This window comes from Chlorocebus sabaeus, chromosome 6, assembly GCF_047675955.1.
Source record: "Chlorocebus sabaeus isolate Y175 chromosome 6, mChlSab1.0.hap1, whole genome shotgun sequence".
In the NCBI taxonomy this organism is placed as follows: domain Eukaryota; kingdom Metazoa; phylum Chordata; class Mammalia; order Primates; family Cercopithecidae; genus Chlorocebus; species Chlorocebus sabaeus.
In genome coordinates this window covers 45,806,397-45,833,450 of record NC_132909.1, presented here as the reverse complement: position 1 = coordinate 45,833,450, position 27,054 = coordinate 45,806,397, and the positions used below count along the sequence as shown (strand labels likewise).

Here is a 27,054-nt window from a genome sequence, read left to right as displayed (position 1 = left end):
AGACCCCTGAGCTCCAGGCTTAAAGCCCACTGAGGCAGCCGCATTTCCAGCCTCTTCTCTCCCCTGGCAGGAAGCATCTCCCTGTGTCCCCATCAGCCCCTTGGCTTCTTCCTCCTCTCTGGGCCTCCACCCAGCTGCTCCCTGCCTGTTCTATCACCTGTGTGTGGCTCCTGCCCCCAGACCAAGCTCGCCTCTCCACCAAATCCCCAGCACTTACCCCGGTGCCTGCCACGGAGAACAAACCCAGGACACATTTGCATTTGGGTTCTTTTTTTTTTCTTTTTTCTTTTTTTTTTTTTTTAATAAATTTAAATGACTAGAGATGGGGTCTCACTATGTTGCCCAGGCTGGTCTCAAACTCCTGGCCTCAACGGATCCTCCCATCTTGGCCTCATTCCAGAAGGAGTGTCTGGAGCAAGGAAGGACCCCTTGTCCAGGCGCTCCTGGCTGCTGCGCCATAGAACACTCCCAGGTCGGCTAGCCAGCACCCACATGTGCACCCTGACCAAGTCTGTGTTAGGGATCCCAAGGGGCAGTGGTCACATGGCAAAGTGCCCTAATCTCACAGTTCCCAGGCCTGAGCCACCGGCAGGCTTGGGCATCCTGTCCGGTCAAGGCCACCTGCCTGATCTCTCACGTTCCCATTTCAGAAAGAGCTGTGCTTTGACGACGAGCTGGTCCTGCAGCAGCTGCGCTACACTGGTATGCTGGAGACCGTGCGCATCCGGAGGTCAGGGTACAGTGCCAAGTACACATTCCAGGTAGGCCACAAGCACACGTACCTGGACACACCTGTTTCATGGCAAAGGCAATCGCCCTCTTCCAAAGAGAGCTCCTCGCTGGAACGTAAACCCAGCAGGTTGGCCAGTCGCCGTGGCTCACGCCTGTAATCCCAACACCTTGGGAGGCCAAGGCGAGCAGATCACCTGAGGTCAGGAGTTCAAGACCAGCCTGACCAACGTGATGAAACCCCATCTCTACTAAAAATACAAAAATTAGCTGGGTGTGGCAGCAGCTGCCTGTACTCCTAGCTACTGAGGCAGGAGGATCCCTTGAACCCAGCAGGCAGAGGTTGCAGTGAGCCGAGATTGAGCCACTGCACTCCAGCCTAGGCAACAGAGCAAGACTCATCTCAAAAAAAAAAAAGAAAGAAAAGAAACCCCTGCCTCATGCCAAGAGCTGGTACCTGTGTCACCCTGAGCCCAAAACCAGAGATGACAGCGCCTGGTTCCCTTTCATGCTTTCCCTTCATAGCCCCAGGGACTAGAATAATATAATGTGCCTCTTTTCTCATCCATTGAATAGAAATAATGTCTTTCTAATCCTATGTGGATAAGAAAGGCAAAATTATAAAAAATGCAGAAATGCTGGTGTGTTTTACCAATACTTGACCTTTAAATATTTGAAATAATACTTTACTAAAAAGAAATGTTCTGGGCAGGTGCAGTGGCACACGCCTGTAATCCCAACACTTTGGGAGGCCAAGGCAGGAGGATCACTTGAGCCTAGGAGTTTTGAGGCCAGCCTGGACAACCTAGAGAAACCGTGTCTCTGCAAAAAATTTAAAAATTAGCCAGGTGCAGTTGCTCACACCTGTAATTCCAGCATTTTGGGAGGCCAAGGCAGGTGGATCACTTGAGATCAGGAGTTCGTTACCAGCCTGATTAACATGGTGAAACCCCATCTCTACTAAAAATACAACAAAAAAAGCCAGGCACGGTGGGGCACACCTGTAATCCCAGCTACTTGGGAGGCTGAGGCAGGAGAATCTCTTGAACCCAGAAGTTGAAGGCTGCAATAAGCCGAGATCACACCATTGCACTGCAGCCTGGTCAACAAGAGCAAAACTCCGCCTCAAAAAAAAAAAAATACTAGCCAGACAAGGTGGTGTGCACCTGTGGTCCCAGCTACTCAGGAGGCTAAGGTGAGAAGATCACTTCAACCCAAGGAGTTTGAGGCTACAGTGAGCTATGACTGAGCCAGTGCACTCCAGCCTGGATGGCAGAGCAAGACCCTGTCTCAAAAAAAACTAGAGGCCCAGTGCGGTGGCTCACGCCTGTAATTAGCACTTTGGGAGGGCAAGGCAGGCAGATTGCTTGAGCTCAGGAGCTCAAAATCAGTCCAGGCAACATGGTGAAACCCCATCTCCACACAAAAATACAGAAGCCAGGCGTGCTGGCATGCAGTGTACTTCCAGCTACTTGTGGGGCTGAGGCAGGGGGATTGCTTGAGTCTGGGAGGTCAACAGTGAGCCATGTTTGCACCACTGCACTCCAGCCTGGGAAACAGAGCGAGATTGTCTAAAAAAAAAAAAAAAAAAAGTTCCTCCAGCTATGATCTAACTCCCTCACAAGTCCTAGACTGTAAGCCCCATTGCAAGGGTGGCCCCAGTTCCCAGCCACCTCGACCATCTAAAAGACCTAGGATCTTGTATCTGCAGTAGTCTTTCTTAAGATTACAGACTACTGACCAGGCATGGTGGCTTAGCCTGCAATCCTAGCACTTTGGGTTACATGACCCAGGCACCACTGCACCCAGCTAAGAACCCATTTCTTTTTTTTTTTTTTTTAGGCAGAGCCTCACTCTGTCGCCCAGGCTGGAGCGCAGTGGCGTCTCGGCTCCCTGCAACTTCTGCCTCCCATGTTCAAGTGATTCTCCTGCCTCCACCTCCCCAGTACATGGGACTACAGGCGCCTGCCACCATGCCTGGCTAATTTTTGGTAGATTCAGGGTTTTGCCATGTTGGCCAGGTTAGTCTCATAGGTTGAGCTCAGGAGTTTGAGACGAGCCTGGGCAACATGGTGAAACCCTGTCCCTACAAACATTTTTTTTTAATTAGCCGGGCGTGGTGGCTACAGAACTAAGTACCTGTACTCCCAGCTTCCAGGGAGACTGAGGCAGGAGGATTGCAATGATGTGATCTTGGCTCACTGCAACCTCAGCTTCCCAGGTTCAGGTGATTCTCCTGCCTCAGCCTCCCAAGTAGCTGGGACTACAGGTGTGTGCCACCATGCTCAGCTAAGTAGAGACAGGGTTTCGCCATGTTGGCCAGGCTGGTCTCGAACTCCTGACCTCAGGTGATCCACCCGCCTCGGCCTCCCAAAGTGCTGAGATTATAGGTGTGAGCCACCATGCCCAGCCCAGGCTATTTCTGAAAGCCTGAAATTTCAGATTTGTCATTACCATTCCCGTCAAACCCAATTTCACCTTAACCGGGGTCACCAGATCCCCGTCTCCTCATCACTGGCCGCAACACTCACCCAGATTCTCCTTTCTCTGCCCAAATAATGTAGGATTTCACCGAGCAGTTCCAGGTGCTCCTGCCCAAGGATGCCCAGCCCTGCAGGGAGGTCATCTCCACCCTCCTGGAGAAGATGAAGGTAGACAAGAGGAACTACCAAATCGGGAAGACCAAGGTCAGTGCTCCTGCCCCTCAGGGCACTGCAAACCACACCCTGCCTTCCACCACACACCGTGTCTTCCCAGGCCCCCAGGGCCACTCTCTGAAACATACAGGGCTCTGTCTAGGAAATGGATTTCTAGGGACCCAGCAGAATACTGCACCTAAGGGATAGGGGTCGCCCTGGCTAAGCCCCACCTGCTGCTCTTCAGCGGGGCTCAGAGAATCCCTCTGCATCACCTGTTTATTGCTGCGTCACAGGTCGGAAAGGGACGATCATGCTAACTGGCAGGATTTAGGAGCTGGTCCATCCCCTTTACAGTATCAGGCGGGAGGCGGCCTGCAATTGTCCTCCCTTTCAGAGATCGTCTCCCATCTCTGGGTATGTGTTTGCCTCTTGCTATGGGGGCATTATTCAGCCACCCTTGTTTAACAAGTGCCAAGGTCAGTCCCCCAAAGGCCTCACCCGGTGTAAAAAAACTCCCTTCCAGCCAAGCGAGGTGGCACGCGCCCAGAGTCCCGGCTACTTGAAAGCCTGAGGTGGGAGGATCCTTTGAGCCCAGGAGTTTGAGACTAGCCTGGGAAACATAGCGGGACCCCGTCTTTATACAGTATTTAAAAATTAGCCAAGCGTGATGGCATACACCTGTGGTCCCAACTGCTTGGCAGGCTGTGGCAGGAGTTTGAGACTGCAGTGAGCTGTGATTGCACCACTGCACTTCAGCCTGGGTGACCAAGCGAGACCTCATTTCTTTTTCTTTCTTGTTTTTATTTTTGAGACAGAGTCTCACTCTGTCACCCAGACTGGTGGTGCGATCTCAGCTCACTGCAACCTCCACCTCCCAGGTTCGAGTGATTCTCCTGCCTCAGCCTCCATGCAGCTGGGATTACAGGTGCCTGCCACCATGCCTGACTAATTTTTGTATTTTTAGTAGAGACAGGGTTTCATTACAGGCACACACCTGTAGTCCCAGCGACTCAGGAGGATGAGGCAGGAGAATAGCTTGAACCCGGGAGGCAGAGGTGGTAGTGAGCTGAGATCGCACCACTGCACTCCAGCCTGTGAGACTCCATCTCAAAAAAAAAAACAGAGCCACACCTAGGTGCAATAACTCATGCCTGTAATCCCAGCATTTTTGGGAGGCCAGGGTGGGCAGATCAATTGAGGTTGGGAGTTCAAGACCAGCCTCGCCAACATGGTGAAACCCTGTCTCTACTAAAAATACAAAAATTAGCCAGGCCTGGTGATGGGCACCTGTAGTCTCAGCTACTCAGGAGGCTGAGGCAGGAGAATCACCTGAACGCAGTAGGCAGAGGTTGCAGTGAGCCGAGAGGGCGTCACTGCACTCCAGCCTGGGCGACAGAGTGAGACTTCATCTCAAAAAAATAATAATAAATAAATAAATAAATAAAGCCCTGGTTGGTCAGCATACCAGCCTGGGTCTCACTCTGGAGTGGGCTATGCAGACCTCCCAGGCACAGAGGTGGTGTCAGGGGCAGCGCGGCTGACCCCACCTGACCCCGTGCCCACCAGGTCTTCCTGAAGGAGACGGAGCGGCAAGCCCTGCAGGAGACGCTACACCGGGAGGTGGTGCGGAAAATCCTGCTGCTGCAGAGCTGGTTTCGGATGGTGCTGGAGCGTCGGCACTTCCTGCAGATGAAGCGGGCCGCCGTCACCATCCAGGCCTGCTGGCGGTCCTACCGGGTCCGGAGGGCTCTGGAGAGGACGCAGGCCGCGGTGTACCTCCAGGCCGCATGGAGGGGCTACTGGCAGCGGAAGCTCTACCGGCGCCGGAAACAGAGCATCATCCGCCTGCAGAGCCTCTGCCGGGGGCACCTGCAGCGCAAGAGGTGAGCAGAGCCAGGCCACGCTCCCCAGAATATTCCAGAAGCCAAAAGGGTCACTCACCAAATTGCTGCCCATGATATACCATCTGGCCTGTGGCACTAAGGGGATGTCATTCTGGACACAGGGAAGGGTTGGTGGGAAACTAGATGCCTGGACACACATGGACTACAGAGAGGGGCTCTGAGGCTGGCAGGCAGCACTCAGGGACAAAGCTCTGCTTTGCCATTGGCTGCACCCATTCTCTGCCCAGGGACTCCCCTGTACCTGGATCGGTCAGGGAACACCTGGATTCAGGGTTGGAGGGACCGCCTGGACCAGCCCAACACTCATGGAGCTGGGGCATCCACCAGGCACAGAGAACCCCCCAGCAGGATATCAGCAACTCCAGTCCCGGCACCCACAGCTACAAGCCCAGCCCCTCCCTGACCTAGGCACCCTGTGCACCTCTCCCCTGCCCACATAGACCCAGCTCTGCCACACGTCACATCCCAGCTCCCAGAGCAGGCCCTACCCACACATGCAAACAATCCTCCTAGGCCAGGTGCAATGGCTCATGCCTGTAATCCCAACACTTTGGGAGGCTTAGGTGGAAGGATCGCTTGAGCCCAGGAGTATGAGACCAGCCTGGCCAACATAGCAAGATACCATCTCTACACAAAATTAAAGAGTTAGTTGGGCCGGGCGCGGTGGCTCAAGTCTGTAATTCCAGCACTTTGGGAGGCCGAGACGGGTGGATCACAAGGTCAGGAGATCGAGACCATCCTGGCTAACACGATGAAACCCCGTCTCTACCAAAAAACATACAAAAAACTAGCTGGGCGAGGTGTCGGGTGCCTGTAGTCCCAGCTAGTCGGGAGGCTGAGGCAGAAGAATGGCATAAACCCAGAAGGTGGAGCTTGCAGTGAGCTGGGATCCGGCCACTGCACTCCAGCCTGGGCGACAGAGCCAGACTCCGTCTTAAAAAAAAAAAAAGAGTTAGCTAGGTGTGGTGATGCACACCTGTAGCCCCAGCTATTCAGGAAGCTGAGGCGGGAGGATCACCTGGGTCTGGGATGTGGCGGCTGCAGTGAGCTATGATCACACCACTGTACTCCAGCCTGAGTGATAGAGTCAGACACAGTCTCTAAAAACCAAACAGGTTGGGCTAGTGGCTCACACCTGTAAGGCCAACACTTTGGAAGGCCAAGGCAGGCAGATCACATGAGTTTGAGACCAGCCTGGCCAACATGGCAAAACCTCATCTCTACTAAAAATACAAAAATTCGCCGGGCGTGGTGGTGTATGTCTGTAGTCTCAGTTACTGGGGAGGCCAAGGCACAAAAATCACTTGAACCCAGGAGGCAGAGGTCGCAGCGAGCCAAGATCGTGCCACTGCATTCCAGCCTGGACGACAGAGTGAGACTTTGTCTCAAAAATAAAATAAAATAAATAAAAATAAAAACAAAACAAAAAGCCTCCTAGAAAAAGACTCAAGGGAAAGCCCACAGTGGACCCCAAACGAATCTGAGGCTTCTTAACAGAACCCACCCACCACAGCCCCAACAAGAGTCCTCTCCCCTAACAAGGCAGCCAGGCAGACACAGGGCAGGAGTATCTGACACCGAGGGGGCACCACCCTCAGCCTCGTTTCCTGATCGAGGAGATTCCTGCTTTCCAGAAACATCTCTCAGGGCCACTAGGCACAGGCGAAGCCCCGTCTGCAGCCCACAGGCTGGGGGTCCCATCGGAACTCAGTGGGAGGTGGAAGGAATGTTTGTTTCTGAACCAGCTGTCTGCTTTTTCCTCACTGCAGCTTCAGCCAGATGATCTTGGAGAAGCAGAAGGCAGAGGAGAAGGAGAGGGAAGCCCTGGAAGCCGGAAGAGCAGGCGCTGGGGAGGACGGGCCGGGTCAGGCGGCCGGCGGGCAGCAGGTAGCTGAGCAGGGGCCAGAGCCGGCGGAGGATGGCAGGCACCTGGCATCGGAGCCTGAGGTGTGGCCAAGTGACAGGTCCCCCCCAGAGCACTCCTCACCTGAGGAGGCGGCCCCGAGCGCGGAGAAGACTCTCCCACTCCAGAAAACCATGGCAGCCGAAAGTCACGAGAAAGTCCCCAGCAGCCGGGAGAAGCGTGAGTCGCGTCGGCAAAGAGGGCTGGAGCACGTCAAGTTCCAGAACAAACACATTCAGTCCTGCAAGGAGGAGAGTGCCCTCAGAGAACCTTCCAGAAGAGTCACCCAGGAGCAAGGGGTGAGTCTCCTGGAAGACAAAAAGGAGAGCAGAGAAGATGAAACCCTTCTAATCGTAGAGACGGAGGCTGAGAACACATCCCAAAAGCAGCCCACAGAGCAACCCGAGGCCATGGCAGTTGTCAAGGTCTCTGAAGAAATCGAGAAGACGCTGCCGGCTGGGAGCCCCAGGCCTGGCCAGGTGGAGCGGCCGACCAGCCTGGCCTTGGACAGCAGGGTCAGCCCACCAGCCCCTGGCAGCACCCCCGAGACCCCCGAGGACAAGAGCAAACCGTGTGGCAGCCCAAGGGGTCAGGAAAAGCCCGACAGCCCCGGAGGCTCCACACAGATCCAGCGGTACCTGGACTCCGAGCGGCTGGCCAGCGCCGTGGAGCTGTGGCGGGGCAAAAAGCTGGTGGCCGCCGCCAGCCCTAGTGCCATGCTCAGCCAGTCCCTGGACCTCAGCGACAGACACCGGGCCACAGGGGCCGCCCTCACGCCCACAGAGTAAGCCCCACACCCTCTTCTGTCTGAGCACCAGGGTCCAGGCCAGGTGGGCAAGGCCCGGGGCAGTACCACACATCCTGGAAACACGTGTGTAATCATGCCCAGTGGGTATGCAGGAGCCCTGAGGGAGGAGGACAAGCAGGGCATGCTAAAGGCCAAGTGAAAACAAGGCACCCAGCCAGGGCCCAGGCTGGGACCCGGAGCCTTGAGGGGTCCCCAGAAGGAGCTGTGCTCATATAGAAAGGTCCTGGCCTTGAGGGAGGTGGCTCCTCAGGTCAAAGTCCCTGCTCCCCAGCAATCTTGGGCCTTGGTTTCTAATTGGTGAACAGGACTAACTATACTCCTTGGGGTTAAAAGAGCAGGGGCTCGCTCTGCCTGGGCCTTAGTAAGACAAGTGTCGGTGACTTGGAATCTCCAGCTCCCTCTTCCAGAGGGCCTGCAGGACCAAAGGAAAGAAGTCAGGGAGGAGACGGGCCTTCCCTGCAGCAGGCCTGCTCAGCCTCCCACTGCTTGTATTGGGGGCCGGATCATTCTCTGCAGTGGGGGCTGTCCTGTGTATCATAGGATGTTGAGCAGCATCCCTGGCCTCCAGTTACCACGTGCCAGGAGTATCATAAATAGATGATGGATGGAGTGAGGGAGAGAGAAAGGGAAGGATGTGTGGATGGGTGGGTGAGTGGATGGATGGATGGATGGATAATAGAGATGATGGAGGGATGGATGGAAGGAAGATAGAGATGATGGAGGGATGGATGGATGGAAAATGGATAGAGGTGATGGATGGAAGACAGATACAGATGATGGATGAAGGGATGGATAGATAGAAAACAGGTAGTAATGATGGATAGAGGCATGGATGGATGGATAGATGGATGGATGGTACAGATGATGGATGGATAGAAGATGGGTAGAGTGGCCGGGCACGGTGGCTCAAGCCTGTAATCCCAGCACTTTGGGAGGCCGAGACGGGCGGATCACGAGGTCAGGAGATCGAGACCATCCTGGCTAACACGGTGAAACCCCGTCTCTACTAAAAAAAATACAAAAAAAAAACTAGCCGGGCGAGGTGGCGGGCGCCTGTAATCCCAGCTACTCGGGAGGCTGAGGCAGGAGAATGGCGTAAACCCGGGAGGCGGAGCTTGCAGTGAGCTGAGATCCGGCCACTGCACTCCAGCCTGGGCGACAGAGCGAGACTCCGTCTCAAAAAAAAAAAAAAAAGAAGATGGGTAGAGAATAGGCTGGGCACGATGGCTCACACCTGTAATCCCAGCACTGTGGGAGGCTGAGAGTTTGAGAGGAGTTCGAGACCAGCCTGGCCACCATGGTGAAACCCTGTCTCTACTAAAAATACAAAAATTAGCTGGGCGTGGTGGCAGATGCCTGTAATCCCAGCTACTCTGGAGGCTGAGACAGGAGAATCGCTTAAACCTGGGAAGCGGAGGTTGCAGTGAGCTGAGATCAAGCCACTGCACTCCAACCTATGTGACGGAGATGAGACTCCATCTGGAAAAAAAAAAAAAAGATGGGTAGAGATTATGGATGGAAGGAAGATAGATGCCAATGATAGATGGATGGAAGGAAGATAAGTAGACACAATGAATGGAGGGACAGAAGATAGGTAGAGATGATGGATGGATGGATGGACAGACAGAAGGATGGGTAGATGGCTGGAAGATAGAGAGCTGATGGATGGAGGGATGGAGAGAAGATAAGTAGACATTATGGATGGAAGATAGAGATGATGGAGGAATGGATGGGTAGAAGATAGATAGAGCCGGGCGCGGTGGCTCACACCTAGAATCCCAGGCCGAGCCGGATGGATCACCTGAGGTCAGGAGTTTGAGACCAGCCTGGCCAACATGGCAAAACCCCGTCTCTACTAAAATTACAAAAATTAGCCGGATGTGTTGGTGCATGCCTGTAATCCCAGCTACTCGCGAGGCTGAGGCAGGAGAATCACTTGAACCTGGGAGGCGGAGGTTGCAGTGAGCCGAGATGACGCCATTGCACTCCAACCTGAGCAAACAAGAGCAAAACTCCATCTAAAAAAATAAAAATAAAATAAAGATAGGTAGAGATGATAGATGAAGAGATAGATGGAAGACAGATAAAAAGGATGGATGAGTGGAAGGTAGAGACAATGAGTAGAAGGATGGATGGATAGATAATTAGTAGAAGGATGGATGGATAGATAGACAATGAGTAGAAGGATGGATGGATGGATAGATTAGATAGACAATTAGTAGAAGAATGGATGGATGGATAGATAGACAATGAGTAGAAGGATGGATGGATGGATGGATGGATAGATAGATAGGCAGGCAGGCAGACAGGCTCTCTTGGGCTAAGGCAAGGTTTCCTACCCTTCACACTCAACATCTGGGGCTGGACCACTCTGGAGTGGAGACCATTCTCTGTAGGGTAGTGAGTAGCATCCCTGCCCTCTACTCACCAGATGCCAGAAGTACCCAACCACTCCTTTCCCCCCACCTCAGTGGTGACAACCAAAACTCTCTAGACATTGCCAAGTGTCCCCTGGCAGGGTCACAACTGCCCAAGTGAGAACCTAAGAACCACTGAGACAAGAGAATGCCACTGACTCGCTCTAGTCAGTAAAAGCCATGTTTCTGTGATCTCGCAGGGAGAGGCGCATCTCCTTCTCCACGAGCGATGTCTCCAAGCTCCTCCCATCCCCGGCCAAGGCTCAGGTAACAACAACATGGCGAAATCCCATCTCTACTAAAAATACAAAAAATAGCCAGGTGTGGTGGCGCGTGCCTGTAACCCCAGCTACTCTGGAGGCTGAGGCAAGAGAATTGCTTGAACCCGATGGCAGAGGGGAGGTTGTAGTGAGCTGAGACCAAGCCACTGCACTCCAGCCTGGGCAACAGAGTGAGACTCCATCTCAAAGAAAAAAAAAAAAAAAGCGGGAAGTGAGGTCGGTGGATGGAGTGTAAATGCCTGCAGGGGCTTCACCATCTAGTAGTACAGGCCTGCCAGCCTTTCCTTAGCAGCCCCTCCCTGTACCATCTTGCAGCCTGCAGCAGAAACCACAGACGGAGAGCGAAGCACGAAGAAGCCGGCTGTCCAGAAGAAGAAGTCAGGTGACGCATCCTCCATCCCAGACGCAGGGCTGTCCCCGGGCTCTCAGGTCGACTCTAAGTAAGTATAGGGCTTGGGGGAAACTCAGGCCACCAGAGCATGCCCGGGGTCCCTGCCAGGGCCTCACAGCATTGTGGCCTCCTAAACCAATCATATTTACAAAGCACGTTCGCGAAGGCATTTGCTCAGTAGAAACTGCATGAGGCAGCCAGGCGTGGTGGCTCACGCCTGTAATCCCAGCAGTTTGAGAGGCCGAGATGGATGGATCACTTGAGGTCAGGAGTTGGAGACCAGCCAGGCCAACATGGTGAAACCCCATCTCTACTAAAAATACAAAAATTAGTTGGGCATGATTGCACGCACCTATAATCCCAGCCACTCAGAAGGCTGAGGCAGGAGAATCGCTTGAACTCGGGAGGTGGAGGTTGCAGTGAGCCAAGATCACACCACTGCACTCCAGCCTGGGTGTCGGAGGAAGACTCCATCTCAAAAAAAAAAAAAAAAAAAGGCCTCTAGGGCAGAATCCTTCCCGCCTCTTCTGGTTTTTGGGGGCTCCAGGTGTTCCTTGACTTATGGCTACATTACTCTAATCTTTGTCTCTATCAGCACTTGGCCTTCCCCTCTGTGTCTGTCTTCTGTCTTCTATGCCTTAAAAGGACACATGGCTGGATGGATGCCATGGGTCATGCCTGTAATCCCAACACTTTGGGAGGCCAAGGTGGGATGATCACTTGAAGCCAGGAGTTCAAGACCAGCTGGGCAGCGTGGCAAAGCTTTGTCTCTATAAAAAAAATTTCAAACCATAGCCAGGCAGGACGGTGCATGCCTGTAGTCCCAGCTACTCAGGAGGCTGAAACAGGAGGATCCCTTGAGGCCAAGAGTTCAAGGCTGCAGTGAACTGTGATCATACCACTGCACTCCAGCCTGAGCAAGAGAATGAGACTCTGTCTCTAAAAAAACTTTTTCTGACTTAAAAGATAATGAGCTAGGTGCATGGCTCGTACCTATAATCCCAACAACTCAGGAGGCTGAAGTGGGAGGATCGTACTCATGAGGCCAGGAGTTTGAGGCTGTAGTGAGTTACGATCACACCACTGCACTCCAGACTGTGTGACAGAGTGACACCCCAACTGGAACAAAAAAGAAAAGAAAATGGAGTTCCCCTGTGGCTTCTCTTTGGTATTCTTCTTTCTTCACGTAATTCCCCTGCCAGTACAAAGAAAGAGCTATTGCTCTTTATAAGGTGATCTTTTTTTTTTTTTTTTTTGGAGACACAATCTCTCTGTGTTGCCCAGTCTGGCAGTCTGGAGTGCAGTGACATGATCTCGGCTCACTGCAACCTCCACCTCTCAGACTCAAGCGATTCTCCTGCCTCAGCCTCCGAAGTAACTGGGATTACAGGTGTGCACCACCACGCCCGGCTAATTTTTTTTTTTTTTTTTTTTTTTTGTACTTTTGATACAGAAGGGCTTTCGCTATATTGCCCAGCCTGGTCTCAAACTCCTGGGCTTAGCTGATCCACCCACCTCAGCCTGCCAAAGTGTTCAGATTACACAGGCGTGAGCCACCATACCTAGCCAAATCCGTTTTTGTTTTTTTTTTTTTGTTTTTTTGAGACGGAGTCTAGCTCTGTCGCCCAGGCTGGAGTGCAGTGGCCGGATCTCAGCTCACTGCAAGCTCCGCCTCCCGGGTTTACACTATTCTCCTGCCTCAGCTTCCTGAGTAGCTGGGACTACAGGCGCCTGCCACCTCACTCGGCTAGTTTTTTGTATTTTTTTTTAGTAGAGACGGGGTTTCACCGTGTTAGCCAGAATGGTCTCGATCTCCTGACCTCGTGATCCGCCCGTCTCGGCCTCCCAAAGTGCTGGGATTACAGGCTTGAGCCACCGCGCCCAGCCTTTTTTTTTTTTTTTTTTTGAGACAGAGTCTCACTCTGTCACCCAGGCTGGAGTGCAATGGTGCGATCTCAGCTCATTGCAACCTGCAACCTCCGCCTCCTGGGTTCAAGCAATTCTCCTGCCTCAACCTCCCCAAATAACTGGGACTACAGGAACCCATCACGCCCGGCTAATTTTTTTTATTTTTAATAGAGACAGGGTTTTGCCATGTTGGCCAGGCTGGTCTCGTGTTCCCGACCTCAGTTGATCCACATGCCTCGATCTCCCAAAGTGCTGGGATTAGAGGCATGAGCCACCACGTCAGGCCAGATCCTTTTTTGAGTCAGGCAATGATAGAGCATTTGCCATGTGTCCAGTCACAGGGAGGCTGGGCCTCACATCCATTCTCATTTCAGACTTAAGCCACGTACTTTCTCTTGCAGATCCACGTTTAAGAGACTTTTTCTGCATAAAACCAAGGATAAAAAATACAGCCTGGAGGGTGTGGAGGAGTTGGAGAATGCTGTGTCCGGGCACGTGGTGCTGGAAACTGCCACCATGAAGAAGGGCCTGGAAGGTTGGTCACCTGCAGCCTCAGGGACAGCAGAGCCACCAGTGTCCCTGGGGACATTCATTGTCCCCAAATGGGGCCTTGAGTTGGCTGTGGGCCAAGCCCTGGGCACAAAGCCAGGGGTTTCTGGCCCTGGATAAAGGCATGCTGTAGGAGGTCCTCTGCATCCTTCCCCCAAACCCACCCTCACCAGCTGCTTCCTGTCCCATCCTCAGCCCCCTCCGGACACCAGCACCGCCACGCCGCAGGTGAGAAGCGCACCAAGGAGCCAGGAGGCAAAGGGAAGAAGAACCGAAACGTCAAGATTGGGAAGATCACGGTGTCAGAGAAGTGGCGGGAATCGGTATTCCGCCAGATCACCAACGCCAATGAGCTCAAGTACCTGGACGAGTTCCTGCTCAACAAGGTGGGACCACTAGGGGAGAGCCAGGGGCATGAGGCCCGGTCCGCAGGGGAACCATCACAGCCAGGCAGTGCTTTCTGAAACACACACCACAGGGCTTAGCAGGTCAAGAATACAACATGCAGGCTCAGGCCGGGGACAGTGGTTCATGTTTGTCATCCCAGCACCCTGGGAGGCTGAGGCAGAAGAATCACTTGGGCCCAGCAGTTCAAAACCAGCCTGGGCAACAGAAAGACCCCATCTCTACAAAAGGTTTAGATTTTAGCTGGTGTGGTGGTACACACCTGTAGTCCCAGCTCCTGGGGGGCTGAGGCAGGAAGATCGCTTGAGCCCAAGAGGTTGAGGCACCACGAGCCATGATCGCAGCACTGCACTCCAGCCTGGGTGACAGAGCAAGACCCTGGCTCAAAAAATAATAATAATGCATATTTGGTCTCAAAGCAAAGATTGATGAAGCACTGTGTGCAACAGAAGTGGAGGCGAGCAAGCAGTGGCTGCCTCCAGGAGGGTTATACCCCATGGGGGTGGGGGTTGGGCAATCCTGCAGCAGATAGAGCTACATTTGGGAGCTGCACAGCGGCCACAGGGGGTCGATGGGGACACAGAAGGATCAGGAAACCCTGCTAGGAGTAGAGGCATCTTGAAATGACCAGACCATTCCAGGCATCCCTGTCCTAAGGTATGGCTGGGTGTTGAGCCCCTGTGTGGGGCAGCAGGAAGGCCCTGAACTGACCTGTAGCTCTCATCTAGGGGGGATTCTGTCCTCCAGGGAACACTGGCAGTGTCTGGGGACATTGGGGTTATCACAACCTGGAGGGAGGGCGCTGTTGGCGTCTGGTGGGTGGAGGCCAGGGATGCTGCTTAACCTGCTGTGGCGCACAGGGCAGGCCCCACTGTGGAGAGTAGTCCTGCCCTGAATGTCAGTGGCTTTATAACTCTGACATTTATAACTCTGAGATGAGAGACCAGGCTTGGCCAGAGGGACTGGATTTTATCCCAAGAGCCTAGGGGATAACTTAAGAGAGGATACAAGTGACCCGTTGGGCACCTCCTCAGGTACACAGGTCCCCAGGCCTGAGGCACGCGGGGTCAGCTCCTCTCCCCTTCCAGATAAATGACCTCCGTTCCCAGAAGACGCCCATCGAGAGCTTGTTTATCGAAGCCACCGAGAAGTTCAGGAGCAACATCAAAACGATGTACTCTGTCCCGGTATGTGGCGGCCCGGCCTTCAGCCTTTCCCATACCCTGCTCAGACCCGTCATTCCCATCCGCCCCTTGCCCGGGCCTGCAGGGTGACGCCTAACATTCCCACAGAACGGGAAGATCCACGTGGGCTACAAGGATCTGATGGAGAACTACCAGATCGTCGTCAGCAACCTGGCCACGGAGCGCGGCGAGAAGGACACCAACCTGGTCCTCAACCTCTTCCAGTCACTGCTAGATGAGTTCACCCGTGGCTACACCAAGAATGACTTCGAGCCAGTGAAGGTGGGCAGCCCAGCATGCCGCGTCCACCCATGCCTTGCCATGATCACTTACACCAAGCCCACCTGACATGCCACGCCCACCATGCCCTGCCCATACCACGCCCACCATGCCATGCCACCTTACACCGTGCTTACCTGTGCCTTGCCATGATCACTTATGCCACACCCACCTGACATGCCACCCCCACCCATGCCACGCCTATGACATGCAACATGCTATGCCTACCCATCGCTTGCCATGATTACATACCACACCCATTTGTGCCATGCCTACCTCCTGGTGGGGAGCCCTGCACCCTCCCCAACAGGGCCTCACTTCTGGGCGTGGGGTGTCTGAATGGGGGGTGTTAGGGACAATGATGCCACTCCAGGTGAGGGAGGGTTCAGGGTACCCAGATGCCTGGGTTATGGGGTGCCAGGGGTGGGTTGGGTCACTTCCCAGGGGCCCCCGCCGACCTCCTCCTTGTGTTCCTCACAGCAGAGCAAAGCTCAGAAGAAGAAGCGGAAGCAGGAGCGCGCTGTGAGTAGGCTGCACGTGAATGAGAGTCCCAGCAGGCGAACGTTGGCAGGAGCGTGCACGTGTGTGTCAGTGTCAGTGTATGCATGGGCCCGTGTGCACGCGTATGTGTGCGTGGATACGTGTGTGTTTTCTCCCCAGCACATACAGAGCCGTAGTCTTGAATAAGCAGACCCACCCCTGAGATCCCGTGGGCCATCATCCACCAGTGGCTGGGGAGGGCTGCCTTCCCCTTCCCCCGCCCAGCGCCCTTCTCTGGCCTCACAGGTCCAGGAGCACAACGGGCACGTGTTCGCCAGCTACCAGGTTAGCATCCCGCAGTCGTGCGAGCAGTGCCTCTCCTATATCTGGCTCATGGACAAGGCCCTGCTCTGCAGCGGTGAGTGGCTCCCCACCCAGGCCCCAAACCCCTCCACGTCCCCCACCATCCCTCACTGCTCAAGAGGGCTTCAGGGCCAGGCAGAATGGCTCACACCTGTAGTCCCAGCACTTTGGGAGGCCAAGGCAGGGGAAAGGCGAGGTCAGGATGGTGAAACCTCATCTCTACTAAAAATACGAAAATTATCTGGGCATGGTGGTGGGCGCCTATAATCCCAGATACTCAGGAGGCTGAGGCAGGAGAATCACTTGAACCTGGGAGGCAAAGGTTGCAGTGAGCCAGGATCATGCCACTGCACTCTAACCTGGGCAATAGAGCAAGACTCAGTCTCAAAAACCAAAAAAAGGGTCTTCACCCCATCCCAGCCACCAGGTCAGATCTTTCTGGACCATTGCCCCAGCCATATCCCACCCCCTCAAACTGTCCACCATCACCCAAGGGGCAGAGCCCAATTCTCAGCTGGCCCTGAGGCCCCCAGTACCCAGCGCCCACCCCCATCTGCAGCCTCCTCTCCTCCTGGGCCCTGCCTCTCTGTCTGTGTATACGCTGCTCCACCGCCTGAACCATTGGCCTCTCCTTCCCCAGGCTCCTCATGGTCCCTCCCCTGTAGGCCAGACTCAGCCCCAGGGGACCCTAAGAGACAGACAGGGCCCAGGAATGACCCAGCCGATCCATGGTCACACAGCTTTGAGGTGGCCAAGCCAGGACCGAGGCCCAGCAGGGCCAAGAGGGCCTCTCCCGTATGTGTGTTTCTGCCAGAACCAGTCGGGCCAGGGTCTTTTCAGCCCAGAAAGCAGCCCCACCACCCCACATCTGTCCAACAGTCAGTGGTCATGGTCCTGAGACACAGATGCGGGACCCAGGCCCGTCGCCTCACCTGATTCCATCCTTGCTGGGTGCCAGACACTCTCTTCTTTAGCGTAACCAGTGTACCCTCTCCCAAGACGTCAGCTGGTTGGCCTGGGATTCAGTGTGGTTGGAAGAAGGAAAAGTAGCATTGTCTTTGCCCCATGACATCCTCATCCCAAGTTCCCAAAGCCACCTCCTGGCAGGACTTTCAGACCTTTAGTTCTGCCAGGAGTTGGCCCTGAGGCCTTGGGGCAAGGATGTCACAGGTCTCCACAAACACCTGCTCGTGGTTCCACTAGCCAGACTGGGTCTGAGGCCACGAATGGCCACCTTGAGCTATGAAGCCTGCCCACACGGCCTCCTCTCTCAGGAGTCAGGGCACAGGTGCCTACAGTGGGGGTTTAGAAGTCGGCAGGCCAGGCCGGGCGCAGTGGCTCAAGCCTGTAATCCCAGCACTTTGGGAGGCCGAGACGGGTGGATCACGAGGTCAGGAGATCGAGACCATCCTGGCTAACACGGTGAAACCCCGTCTCTACTAAAAAATACAAAAAACTAGCCGGGTGAGTTGGCGGGCGCCTGTAGTCCCAGCTACTCAGGAGGCTGAGGCAGGAGAATGGTGTAAACCCGGGAGGCGGAGCTTGCAGTGAGCTGAGATCCGGCCACTGCACTCCAGCCAGCTCGGGCGACAGAGCGAGACTCCGTCTCAAAAAAAAAAAGAAGTCGGCAGGCCAGGCACAGTGTCTCATACCTGTAATCCCAGCAGTTTGGGAGGCCGGGGAGAGAGGGTCGCTTGAGCTCAGGAGTTCTAAACCAACCTGGGCAACATGGCAAGACCCCATCTAAACAAAAAAACACAGAAATTAGCCAGGCATGCACGCCTGTAGTCTCAGCTACTTGGGAGGATCACCTGGGCCTGGGAGGTCAAGGCTCCAGTGAGCTATCACAGCACCACTGCACTCTAGCTTGGGTGACAGAGTGAGACCCTGTCTCAAAACGAAAAAAAGGAAACCAAAAAGAAGGCAATCCAGGCCAGGTGTGGTGACTCACGCCTATAATCCCAACACTTTGGGAGTCCAAGGTGGGCGGGTCACCTGAGGTTGGGAGTTCAAGACCAGCCTGACCAACATGGAGAAACCCTGTCCCTACTAAGAATACAAAATTAGCCGGGCGTGGTGGCGCATGCCTGTAATCCCAGCTACTTGGGAGGCTGAGGCAGGAGAATAACTTGAACCCGGGAGGCAGAGGTTGCCCTGAGCCAAGATTGCGCCATTGCACTCCAGCCTGAGCAACAAGAGTGAAACTCCATCTCAAAAAAAAAAAAAAAGGCCGGGCGCGGTGGCTCAAGCCTGTAATCCCAGCACTTTGGGAGGCCGAGACGGGCGGATCATGAGGTCAGGAGATCGAGACCATCCTGGCTAACACAGTGAAACCCCGTCTCTACTAAAAAATACAAAAAAAACACTAGCCGGGCGAGGTGGCGGGCGCCTGTGGTCCCGGCTACTCGGGAGGCTGAGGCTGGAGAATGGCGCAAACCCGGGAGGCGGAGCTTGCAGTGAGCTGAGATCCGGCCACTGCACTCCAGCCTGGCAACACAGCGAGAGACTCCGTCTCAAAAAAAAAAAAAAAGGCAGTCAGCGGCCCCCGGCCAGCTGGGTGGGCGGCTGCAGGAATCTGGGGCCCCCAGCACCCTCTGTGACTCCCACCCTGTGACCTCCTAGTGTGCAAGATGACCTGCCACAAGAAGTGTGTGCACAAGATTCAGAGCCACTGCTCCTACACCTACGGGAGGAAGGTGAGTGCAGGAGGCCTGAAACTCTCTAGAATGACCCTGCACTCAGAGCCGGGTGCACCAGGAGGTGGTGCTTGATGTGAGGGCCAAGCGAAGCATTGAGCAGCCAGCAGGGGGCAGCTGTGGCCTCTGGTTCTGCAGAACACACCATTGTCCCTGGTTCTGTCCAAACCCCTTGAGGCCCCTAGGCAGGGCCCAGGCCTGTGTGTGTGTCTCAGCTCCCCCAGCCCTGCTCATCCTTGCTCCCGAGAGAGTCCTGAGCCATGTAGAGGGAGGCCCCCCAACTCTGTGCATAAGGATGGGGTCCTGGGTGGTAGGGGTGCAACAAGAGTCAGGGTCTACTTCTGTGAGGCGGCTGTGGGGGCCAGGTTATAGCTCTCTCCCCACGAAGGACCACCCATGCCTTGGGTAACCTACAAAGGAAGCCCCTGCCCAGTGGCTGCCACACGGGCCTTGACCTCTGCAGCCCCACACCCCCAACAACTATGCAGAAGGAGACAGGGAGGGACAGAACAGCAGAGGAAGCCCCGAGGACCTTGTGCGGGACCAGGAGGGACAGGCCCCCAGAGACAGCTGGAGAGGAAGACAGCCAGGCCCAGACCTGACCCCCCGACACCCGGCACTGCAGGGCGAGCCAGGCGCTGAGCCGGGCCACTTCGGTGTGTGCGTGGACAGCCTGACCAGTGACAAGGCCTCAGTGCCCATTGTGCTGGAGAAGCTCCTGGAACACGTGGAGATGCACGGCCTGTACACCGAGGGCCTCTACCGAAAGTCGGGCGCCGCCAACCGCACTCGGGAGCTCCGGCAGGCGCTGCAGACAGGTGGGCACTGCGGGCAGGTGGGCGCAGTGCCAGGCCCTAGGCACAGCCGTCTCACCAGTGTGCCGCTCACCGGTCCCACCCCACTCACCCCACAGACCCCACAGCAGTCAAGCTGGAGAATTTCCCCATCCATGCCATCACGGGGGTGCTGAAGCAGTGGCTGCGGGAGCTGCCTGAGCCCCTCATGACCTTCGCACAGTACGGCGACTTCCTCCGAGCCGTTGGTGAGCCCCGCCCGCAGGTGGCCATGGCCAGGGTACAGCGCTTGCTATAACCAGCCCAGGAGGCAGGACCACCTGGTCCACAAGCTGAGAAACTGAGGCCCGAAGCAGTCGGCCCAGCCAAACCGGGTTCCCAGTTTGGGGTGGGGCCAGGACACCTCTGTAGCCATCCATTCTTGCGTGGGCACCACAGGGTGGATGGCACCCGTGCATCTCAGGTCGTGTTGGTGGGGACAACAGGCACCTTGGGGACCCTTGGGAGCTGACGCCCTCAAACCCCACTGCTTGCAGAGCTGCCGGAGAAGCAGGAGCAGCTGGCTGCCATCTACGCCGTCCTGGAGCACCTTCCAGAAGCCAACCACAACTCCCTGGAGAGACTCATCTTCCACCTCGTCAAGCAAGTGCCTCCCCACCTGCCCTCTGTGGGGTTAGGGTCGCCCTGGGAACCCCCGAGGCAGCATTTCCCAGGGAGACCCGAGCTGGCGTTCTGTGGTGGTTTCGAACCAGGATGCAGACCGCTGTTGTGGGTTCTGGGAGGGGGCCAGGCTGCTGGGCCGCCCGGGTCTGTGGAGGTACCTCTCTGTGCTGCAGAAGCATCTTGCGGTGCTGGGCTGCGGCACTGCTTTCCTAACAGGCACCCCAGGGCTCAGAAGTTCAGTCTCGGGGCTCCCTGGGACCTCCCTCCCTCAGCCGTAGCCGTCCTCTAACTGCCAGTGACTGTGCAGGGTGGCCCTGCTCGAGGATGTCAACCGCATGTCGCCCGGGGCCCTGGCCATTATCTTTGCACCCTGCCTCCTGCGCTGCCCTGACAACTCGGACCCCCTGACCAGCATGAAGGATGTCCTCAAGATTACCACGTGAGTGCCCGCCCTGCCCCGGGACCCCACGACAACTCCATCCATCTCTGTGTAAATAAATGTCTAAGAAAAGTCCAGAGCCGAGTGCAACGGTTCACACCTGTAATCCCAGCTACTTTGGGAGGCCAAGGCAAGAGGATCACTTGAGGCCAAGAGTTTGAGACCAGCCTGGGCAACATAGTGAGACCCTACAAAAAATTCTGAAATTTTAAATTTTTATTTAAATATAAAAATTTAAATTTTTGTCTCTACAGAAAATTTAAAAATTAGGCCAGGCATGGTGGTCACGCCTGTAATCCCAGCACTTTGGGAGGCCAAGGTGGGTGGATCCCTTGAGGCCAGGAGTTCAAGACCAGCCTGGCCAACACGGTGAAACCCCATCTCTATTAAAAATACAAAACTTAAGCTAGGCAAGTTGACTCACGCCTGTAATCCAGCACTTTGGGAGGCGGAGATGGGCGGATCGCCTGAGGTCAGTAATTCGAGACCAGCCTGACCAACATGGAGAAATCCCGTCTCTATTAAACATACAAAATTAGCCAGGCGTGGTGGCGCATGCTTGTAATCCCAGCTACCTCAGAGGCTGAGGCAGGAGAATCACTTGAACCCAGGAGGCAGAGGTTGCAGTGAGCCGAGGTCACACCATTGCACTCCAGCCTGGGCAACAAGAGCGAAACTCCGTCTCAAAAAAAAGGAAGAAAAAATACAAAAATTAGCTGAGCCTGGTGGCATGTGCCTATAATGCCAGCTACCAGGAGGCGGAGGCTACAGTGAGCCGAGATTGCACCACTGCACTCCAGCTGGGCAACAGAGTGAGACTCCGTCTCAAAAAGAAAATTTTAAGAAATGACATATATAAACTAGACAGGTGTGGTGGCAGGCACCTGTAATCCCAGCTGCTTAGGAGGCTGAGGCAGGATCACTGCTTGAACCCAGGAGGTGGAGGTTGCAGTGAGCTGAGATCCGGCCACTGCACTCCAGCCTGGATGACAGAGCGAGACTCCATCTCAAAAAAAAAAAAAAAAAAAGCAACTATCCAGATGGCAGTGGTCCCAGCAGTTGTGTCTTTCTGAATGTGCTTTAATGAGCACACCCCATTGTACTAAAACAGAACTTTTAGCAAAGGCTGGATGATAGGCGAATGATAGTGGACTCCTCTCTCTGCTACAAAGCATCCTGTCATGGGAGGATAAGGCCGGATAAGGAATAAGCAGCAGCTCCTGCAGGTCGCACCACAGAGCTCACCCAAACTGAGTCCCTCTGGTACTGACCACTCCAAGCTGAGTCCCTCTGGTTCTGACCACTCCGGGCTGAGTCCCTCTGGTACTGACCACTCCGGGCTGAGTCCCTCTGGTACTGACCACTCCGGGCTGAGTCCCTCTGGTTCTGACCACTCCGGGCTGAGTCCCTCTGGTTCTGACCACTCCGGGCTGAGTCCCTCTGGTTCTGACCACTCCGGGCTGAGTCCCTCTGGTTCTGACCACTCCGGGCTGAGTCCCTCTGGTTCTGACCACTCCGGGCTGAGACCCTCTGATACTGACACCACCAGGCTGGCCTTGACCACCAAGTGGGCATACTGTGGGTCAGAGCACATGTCTGGAGCCCCTGGGGCCATCTGCCTGCTGCCCCTGGGACAAACTGCCCAGCAGCTTGGACTTCTCTGGGAGGCAGGATAATCCCCACCCTGCTGGTGACTAGGGGCTTCAGTTCACTCTGACCCTCCTTCAAACAAGGAGGCGTGCAGAGACAGGAGACTCAGGCTCAGAGAGGTGGAGTGAGCTGCCAAAGGTCACACAGCATGGGAGCCTTCACAGCCGTGTCCCAGGCACTGCTTGCTCTCTGAGCCTCAGCCACTGCCCCCCAGGTACCAACTCCTGGACCTCAAATGTCTCCGGGGCGGTAACTGAGTCACTTCCTCCCGTGGGCCTTCTCTGTAGGTGCGTGGAGATGCTGATCAAGGAGCAGATGAGGAAATACAAAGTGAAGATGGAGGAGATCAGCCAACTGGAGGCTGCAGAGAGCATCGCCTTCCGCAGGCTTTCGCTCCTGCGACAAAATGCTGTGAGTACCGGTGATCGCGGGGGCGGGGCCTCTTTGGTGGGCGGGGTCTGGTGCTGGGCAGGGCCTTTGGCGTGGCTTTGTTGCTGGGAAGGTTGGTGGGCGGGGTCTTGGTGGGAGGGGGCCTTGGGTGGGCGGGACCTCCCATGCCAAGGATGGGACTGGGTAGTGGATGTAGTCTCGGGTAGCCGGGCGGGGCCTCCCTTTCCAGTTCCCCGCCCACTCCTACTACACCCTTGGCCATAACCAGCCTGGCTGGGGCCACCAGGCCGTGCAGGCAGGGGCAGACTTACTGCCTTGAACAAAAGACGATGGTCCTCGCTCAGCCTTACTCCAACTGTGTCCCTCTAGGTGAGGCAGGTGGGGGACCAGTTTCCCACTTGCTGGTGGTTCAGGTCATCAGTCCAGCCTTGTCCCCTCTGACCTGGGCCCTCTGCCTCAGGGAAATGTCCCCAGAGCAGAAGAATCAGCCCCACAGTGCAGGGGTGTGTTAGTGGGGAACGGGCTCTGGGCTCCTGTGGGGGCCAGGGACCCCCTGTCTTGGTACTGGTCATTGGATGTAGCCTCAGCTCATGCCTGTGTCTGTCTTGGCCCATGTGGTCACCCTGTGTTCATCTCTCTCCCAGCTATGGCCTCTCAAACTGGGGTTTTCGTCTCCCTATGAGGGGGTCCTGGTATGTACGCGTTCGGTGGGCCCGCAGTGCATGTCTCCCTGTGCGGTGCATGCTAGAGTTCCCTGGGGCCCTGGGCGCCTCGTAGGATAGACGGAGCCTGTCCTAACCTTCCAGAAGTGCATGCTGGGGAGGCCCCTTGCCTGCTGACCTTCTGTGCTCAGGACGACTAATCGGCCACACGACCACCACTCTGTCCCGTGGGATTCCTAGAGAAGTCTCACTAAGAGCCCAGCGCATCCACATCAGAACTAACCTGGGATCTGCTCACACCTCTGGCACTAACCTCGCCCACTCAGAGGAGTCAGTCAGACCCCTTGCTTCTTTGTTTCAGAACAAGAGCCCCAAGGCCCGGGACAGCCAGGGGGAGGAGCTGGAGGTGCTGCTGGAGGAGGAGGCAGCCGGTGGCGATGAGGACCGGGAAAAAGAGATTCTCATTGAACGGATCCAGTCCATCAAGGAGGAGAAGCAAGTGGCCCGGTCCCCTCCCTCAGTCCTTCATGTTTAGGGCAAGCTGGAGCGCAGGTTCCATCCCTGGTGGTCCGCTTGGCCTTGCCAGGTTTGGTCCTGTCATCCCTGATACTGGGCAAACAACACTTTTTTTTTTTTTTTTTTTTGAAATGGAGTCTCGCTTTGTCACCCAGCTGGAGTGCAGTGGTGCGATCTCGGCTCACTGCAACCTCCGCCTCCCAGGTTCAAGCGATTCTCTGCCTTAGCCTCCAAGTAACTGGGACTACAGGTGCCCACTGCCACACCCAGCTAATTTTGTGTTTTTAGTAGAGACAGGGTTTCAGCACATTGGCCAGGCTGGTCTTGAACTCCTGACCTCAAGTGATCCCCCACCTTGGCCTCCCAAAGTGTTGGGATTACAGGTGTGAGCCACCATACTCGGCCTTTATTTCTGAGACAGGGTCTTGCTCTGTCACCCAGGCTGGATTGTAGTGATGCAATCACAGTTCACTGCAGCCGCAATCACTTAGGCTCAAGGGTCCCACCTCAGCCTCCCCAGTAGCTGGAACCACAGGTGCACATCACCACGCCTGCCTAATTTATTTACTTTTTGTAGAACAGGGTCTGCCTATGTTTCCCAGGCTGGGTTCAAACTCCTGGGCTCAAGCAATCTTCTTGCTTAGGGTTTGGGGAGGTTGGGGACATGGAGTTACATCTAGGAGCAGGACAGCCTGCTCTGTTCCACACTGGCCTGGCACTTTTGGTGGAGTGGCTTTGGACACCACGACGCTTTTTCCTTCAGGGAGGACATCACCTATCGGCTGCCGGAGCTGGACCCAAGGGGCTCAGACGAGGAGAACCTGGACTCGGAGACGTCGGCCAGCACCGAGAGCCTGCTGGAGGAGCGGGCCGGGCGGGGGGCCTCGGAAGGTCAGTATTAAGGTAGCGTCTGCTTTTCTCCTTCCCATCCATCCCAGCAGGCCCCAGGGCGAGGGTCCTCCGACTGCCGGCCCTGAAGCTGCAGTAACCCTGCCATCTGTCTCTCAAAAGGGCCCCCTGCGCCTGCTCTCCCTTGCCCCGGCGCGCCCGCCCCGAGCCCCCTCCCCACCGTGGCTGCCCCTCCACGACGAAGGCCGTCGTCCTTCGTAACGGTCAGAGTGAAGACCCCCCGGCGGACCCCCATCATGCCCACGGCCAACATCAAGCTCCCACCAGGCCTGCCCTCCCACCTGCCTTGCTGGGCACCGGGTGCCCGGGAGGCGGCTGCCCCAGTGCGGCGCCGGGAGCCACCTGCCCGCCGCCCGGACCAGGTACATTCCGTGTACATCACGCCCGAGGTACACCTGCTAACGCAGGGTGCCCTGGAGCCCCTAGAAGAGGATGGCCAGCCACCTGGGGCCAAGCGAAGGTACTCGGACCCCCCAAAGTACTGCCTGCCCCCCGCCTCGGGCCAGGCCAATGGCTGAGGGCCACAGCTGACTAAGTCTGCATGTCCGAGACGGCCCCTGCACTGGAGCTGGGCGCCAGAGCTGCAGAGCTAGCGTTCGGCCCTCAGAGAAGGATCCAGAATCAAAAGCTCAAGAGCGACGTGAGGTGGGCACCGGCCCCAAGTGCAGAGTCAAGGCAGGGAGAGGCCGGCTGGAGCCAGGGCCCCCCTCGCACCCAGCCCCCAAATCACCGACGCACCTGCAGGGAGCGCCACATCTCCGCCTGCAGCCTCACATCTCCCCACTCCCCTTTTGTACGTTTAACTGTTTCTTTGTATGTGGTTTACGTAACTTTAAACTGTAACAGCCTTAATGGAAGACCAAATGGTTTTTTATATGTGTATGTACAAAGTTTTCTATTAACGCTGCCCGTCTCCCTTATAACCTGGACTTGAGCTGTCAGAACGGAGGCCACTAGGCCCCTGCGTGTCTGAGGCTCAGACCCCTGCTATGGTTGGCTTGGGGTGGCCAGTGGGCTGGGACCCTCCATGAGAGTTTTGGACACTTGGGCCACCTGACCCGTGCCCCTTCTGACACGTGTCTCCGGGGGACAGCCACCTGGCCAATGTGCATGTGAGGACGTGCTGGAACCTTCCGTGGGGGTCTAGGCTATTGGCTGGAGCCAGGACATGAGTCAGGGGCACCACAGACCTCACATGCCAGGGAGACTTGAATGTGGCTGTCACTCTTCCGGACGCCAAGGGCTGCAGGAGGCTAGCTGCTCTTGGCACTACCCACCCCGTGTGACAGAACAGGAGCCAGTGACTCAGGACTGCTCACGGACCAGGAGGGCAATGCCTGAAGTCAGACCTCCCTACAGGTCAACAGGGACAACCTGGGGATCTCTGGAGCAGGGCCCTCCTCTCTCAGGCTTGGCCCACTCCCCCAGACACCTGGACACATGGCCACAAATCTGGGACAAAGGGCCCTCCGCACGGTGTGAAATAAAAAGTGCCTGAGAAGTGTGTGCCTGGGATGCCTGCTCATGTGGGATCGGGCTTGGAAGAGCAGGGCCGGGGGTAGGGGTCTGCCCTGTGGCCTCAGCCAAGAAGGGTGCAGGGTATGGTGGAACACTGTCCTCAAAGATCTGTCTTGACCCTTCAGCAAACGGAGCTCCCAGCAGAGCCTCACTTGGCGAGGAGCACCTGCTGTCCTGGGAGCCTCTCTGGCCTCCCTGTTTCAGTGCCCAGCCTCTGGAGCTTAAATGTCAGCTGCAGCCACCACCCATCCATCAGAGGTGGCCAGTTCCCAGTGGGCCCAGCAGGACAGGAACAGATGGGCTCCCAGGCTGCCATCAGATGGGAGTTGTGGGCACTGGCTGGCTGGTGTTGGTTGGGGGGCCCTGAAGAACCCAGGTCCAGACAGGGGCTTGTCCAAGGCCACACAGCTGGGAGGGGCATGGCTGGGATTTAGACTCTGCCCTGCCAGCCTCTAGAGGCCCCTTTGATGGGCCCTGGGTTTGGTCTCCATGGTTGTGGGGTTTGTTTCTTTGTTTTTTTGAAAGATGGTCTCTGTCGCCCAGGCGGGAGTGCAGTTGGCGCGATCTCAGCCCACTG

At 55.8% G+C, this 27,054-nt stretch overlaps 1 protein-coding gene across 6 annotated transcripts in view; it reads left to right on the top strand.

Moving 5' to 3' along the window:
* MYO9B (myosin IXB) overlaps positions 1-26,460 on the top strand; it is a 136,908-nt gene extending 110,448 nt beyond the window's left edge. For 2 of the 6 annotated variants that reach the window (XM_007995676.3, XM_073016821.1), the window contains 22 exons: positions 651-761; positions 3,294-3,416; positions 4,935-5,251; positions 7,042-7,959; positions 10,601-10,667; positions 10,997-11,121; positions 13,382-13,515; positions 13,725-13,915; positions 15,023-15,121; positions 15,227-15,400; positions 15,878-15,919; positions 16,184-16,295; positions 18,863-18,936; positions 19,562-19,754; positions 19,850-19,978; positions 20,267-20,372; positions 20,701-20,832; positions 22,770-22,893; positions 23,517-23,564; positions 23,896-24,029; positions 24,814-24,941; positions 25,062-26,460. In XM_007995676.3, coding sequence (XP_007993867.3) covers positions 651-761; positions 3,294-3,416; positions 4,935-5,251; positions 7,042-7,959; positions 10,601-10,667; positions 10,997-11,121; positions 13,382-13,515; positions 13,725-13,915; positions 15,023-15,121; positions 15,227-15,400; positions 15,878-15,919; positions 16,184-16,295; positions 18,863-18,936; positions 19,562-19,754; positions 19,850-19,978; positions 20,267-20,372; positions 20,701-20,832; positions 22,770-22,893; positions 23,517-23,564; positions 23,896-24,029; positions 24,814-24,941; positions 25,062-25,477 — 3,897 coding nt within the window. In that variant the 3' untranslated portion in view covers positions 25,478-26,460. Of the gene's footprint in view, positions 1-650; positions 762-3,293; positions 3,417-4,934; positions 5,252-7,041; positions 7,960-10,600; positions 10,668-10,996; positions 11,122-13,381; positions 13,516-13,724; positions 13,916-15,022; positions 15,122-15,226; positions 15,401-15,877; positions 15,920-16,183; positions 16,296-18,862; positions 18,937-19,561; positions 19,755-19,849; positions 19,979-20,266; positions 20,373-20,700; positions 20,833-22,769; positions 22,894-23,516; positions 23,565-23,895; positions 24,034-24,813 lie in introns of all 6 variants that reach the window. The other 4 variants (XM_073016825.1, XM_073016822.1, XM_073016823.1 and 1 more) reach the window with 4 other exon arrangements.
* The last annotated feature ends 594 nt before the right edge of the window (positions 26,461-27,054 follow it).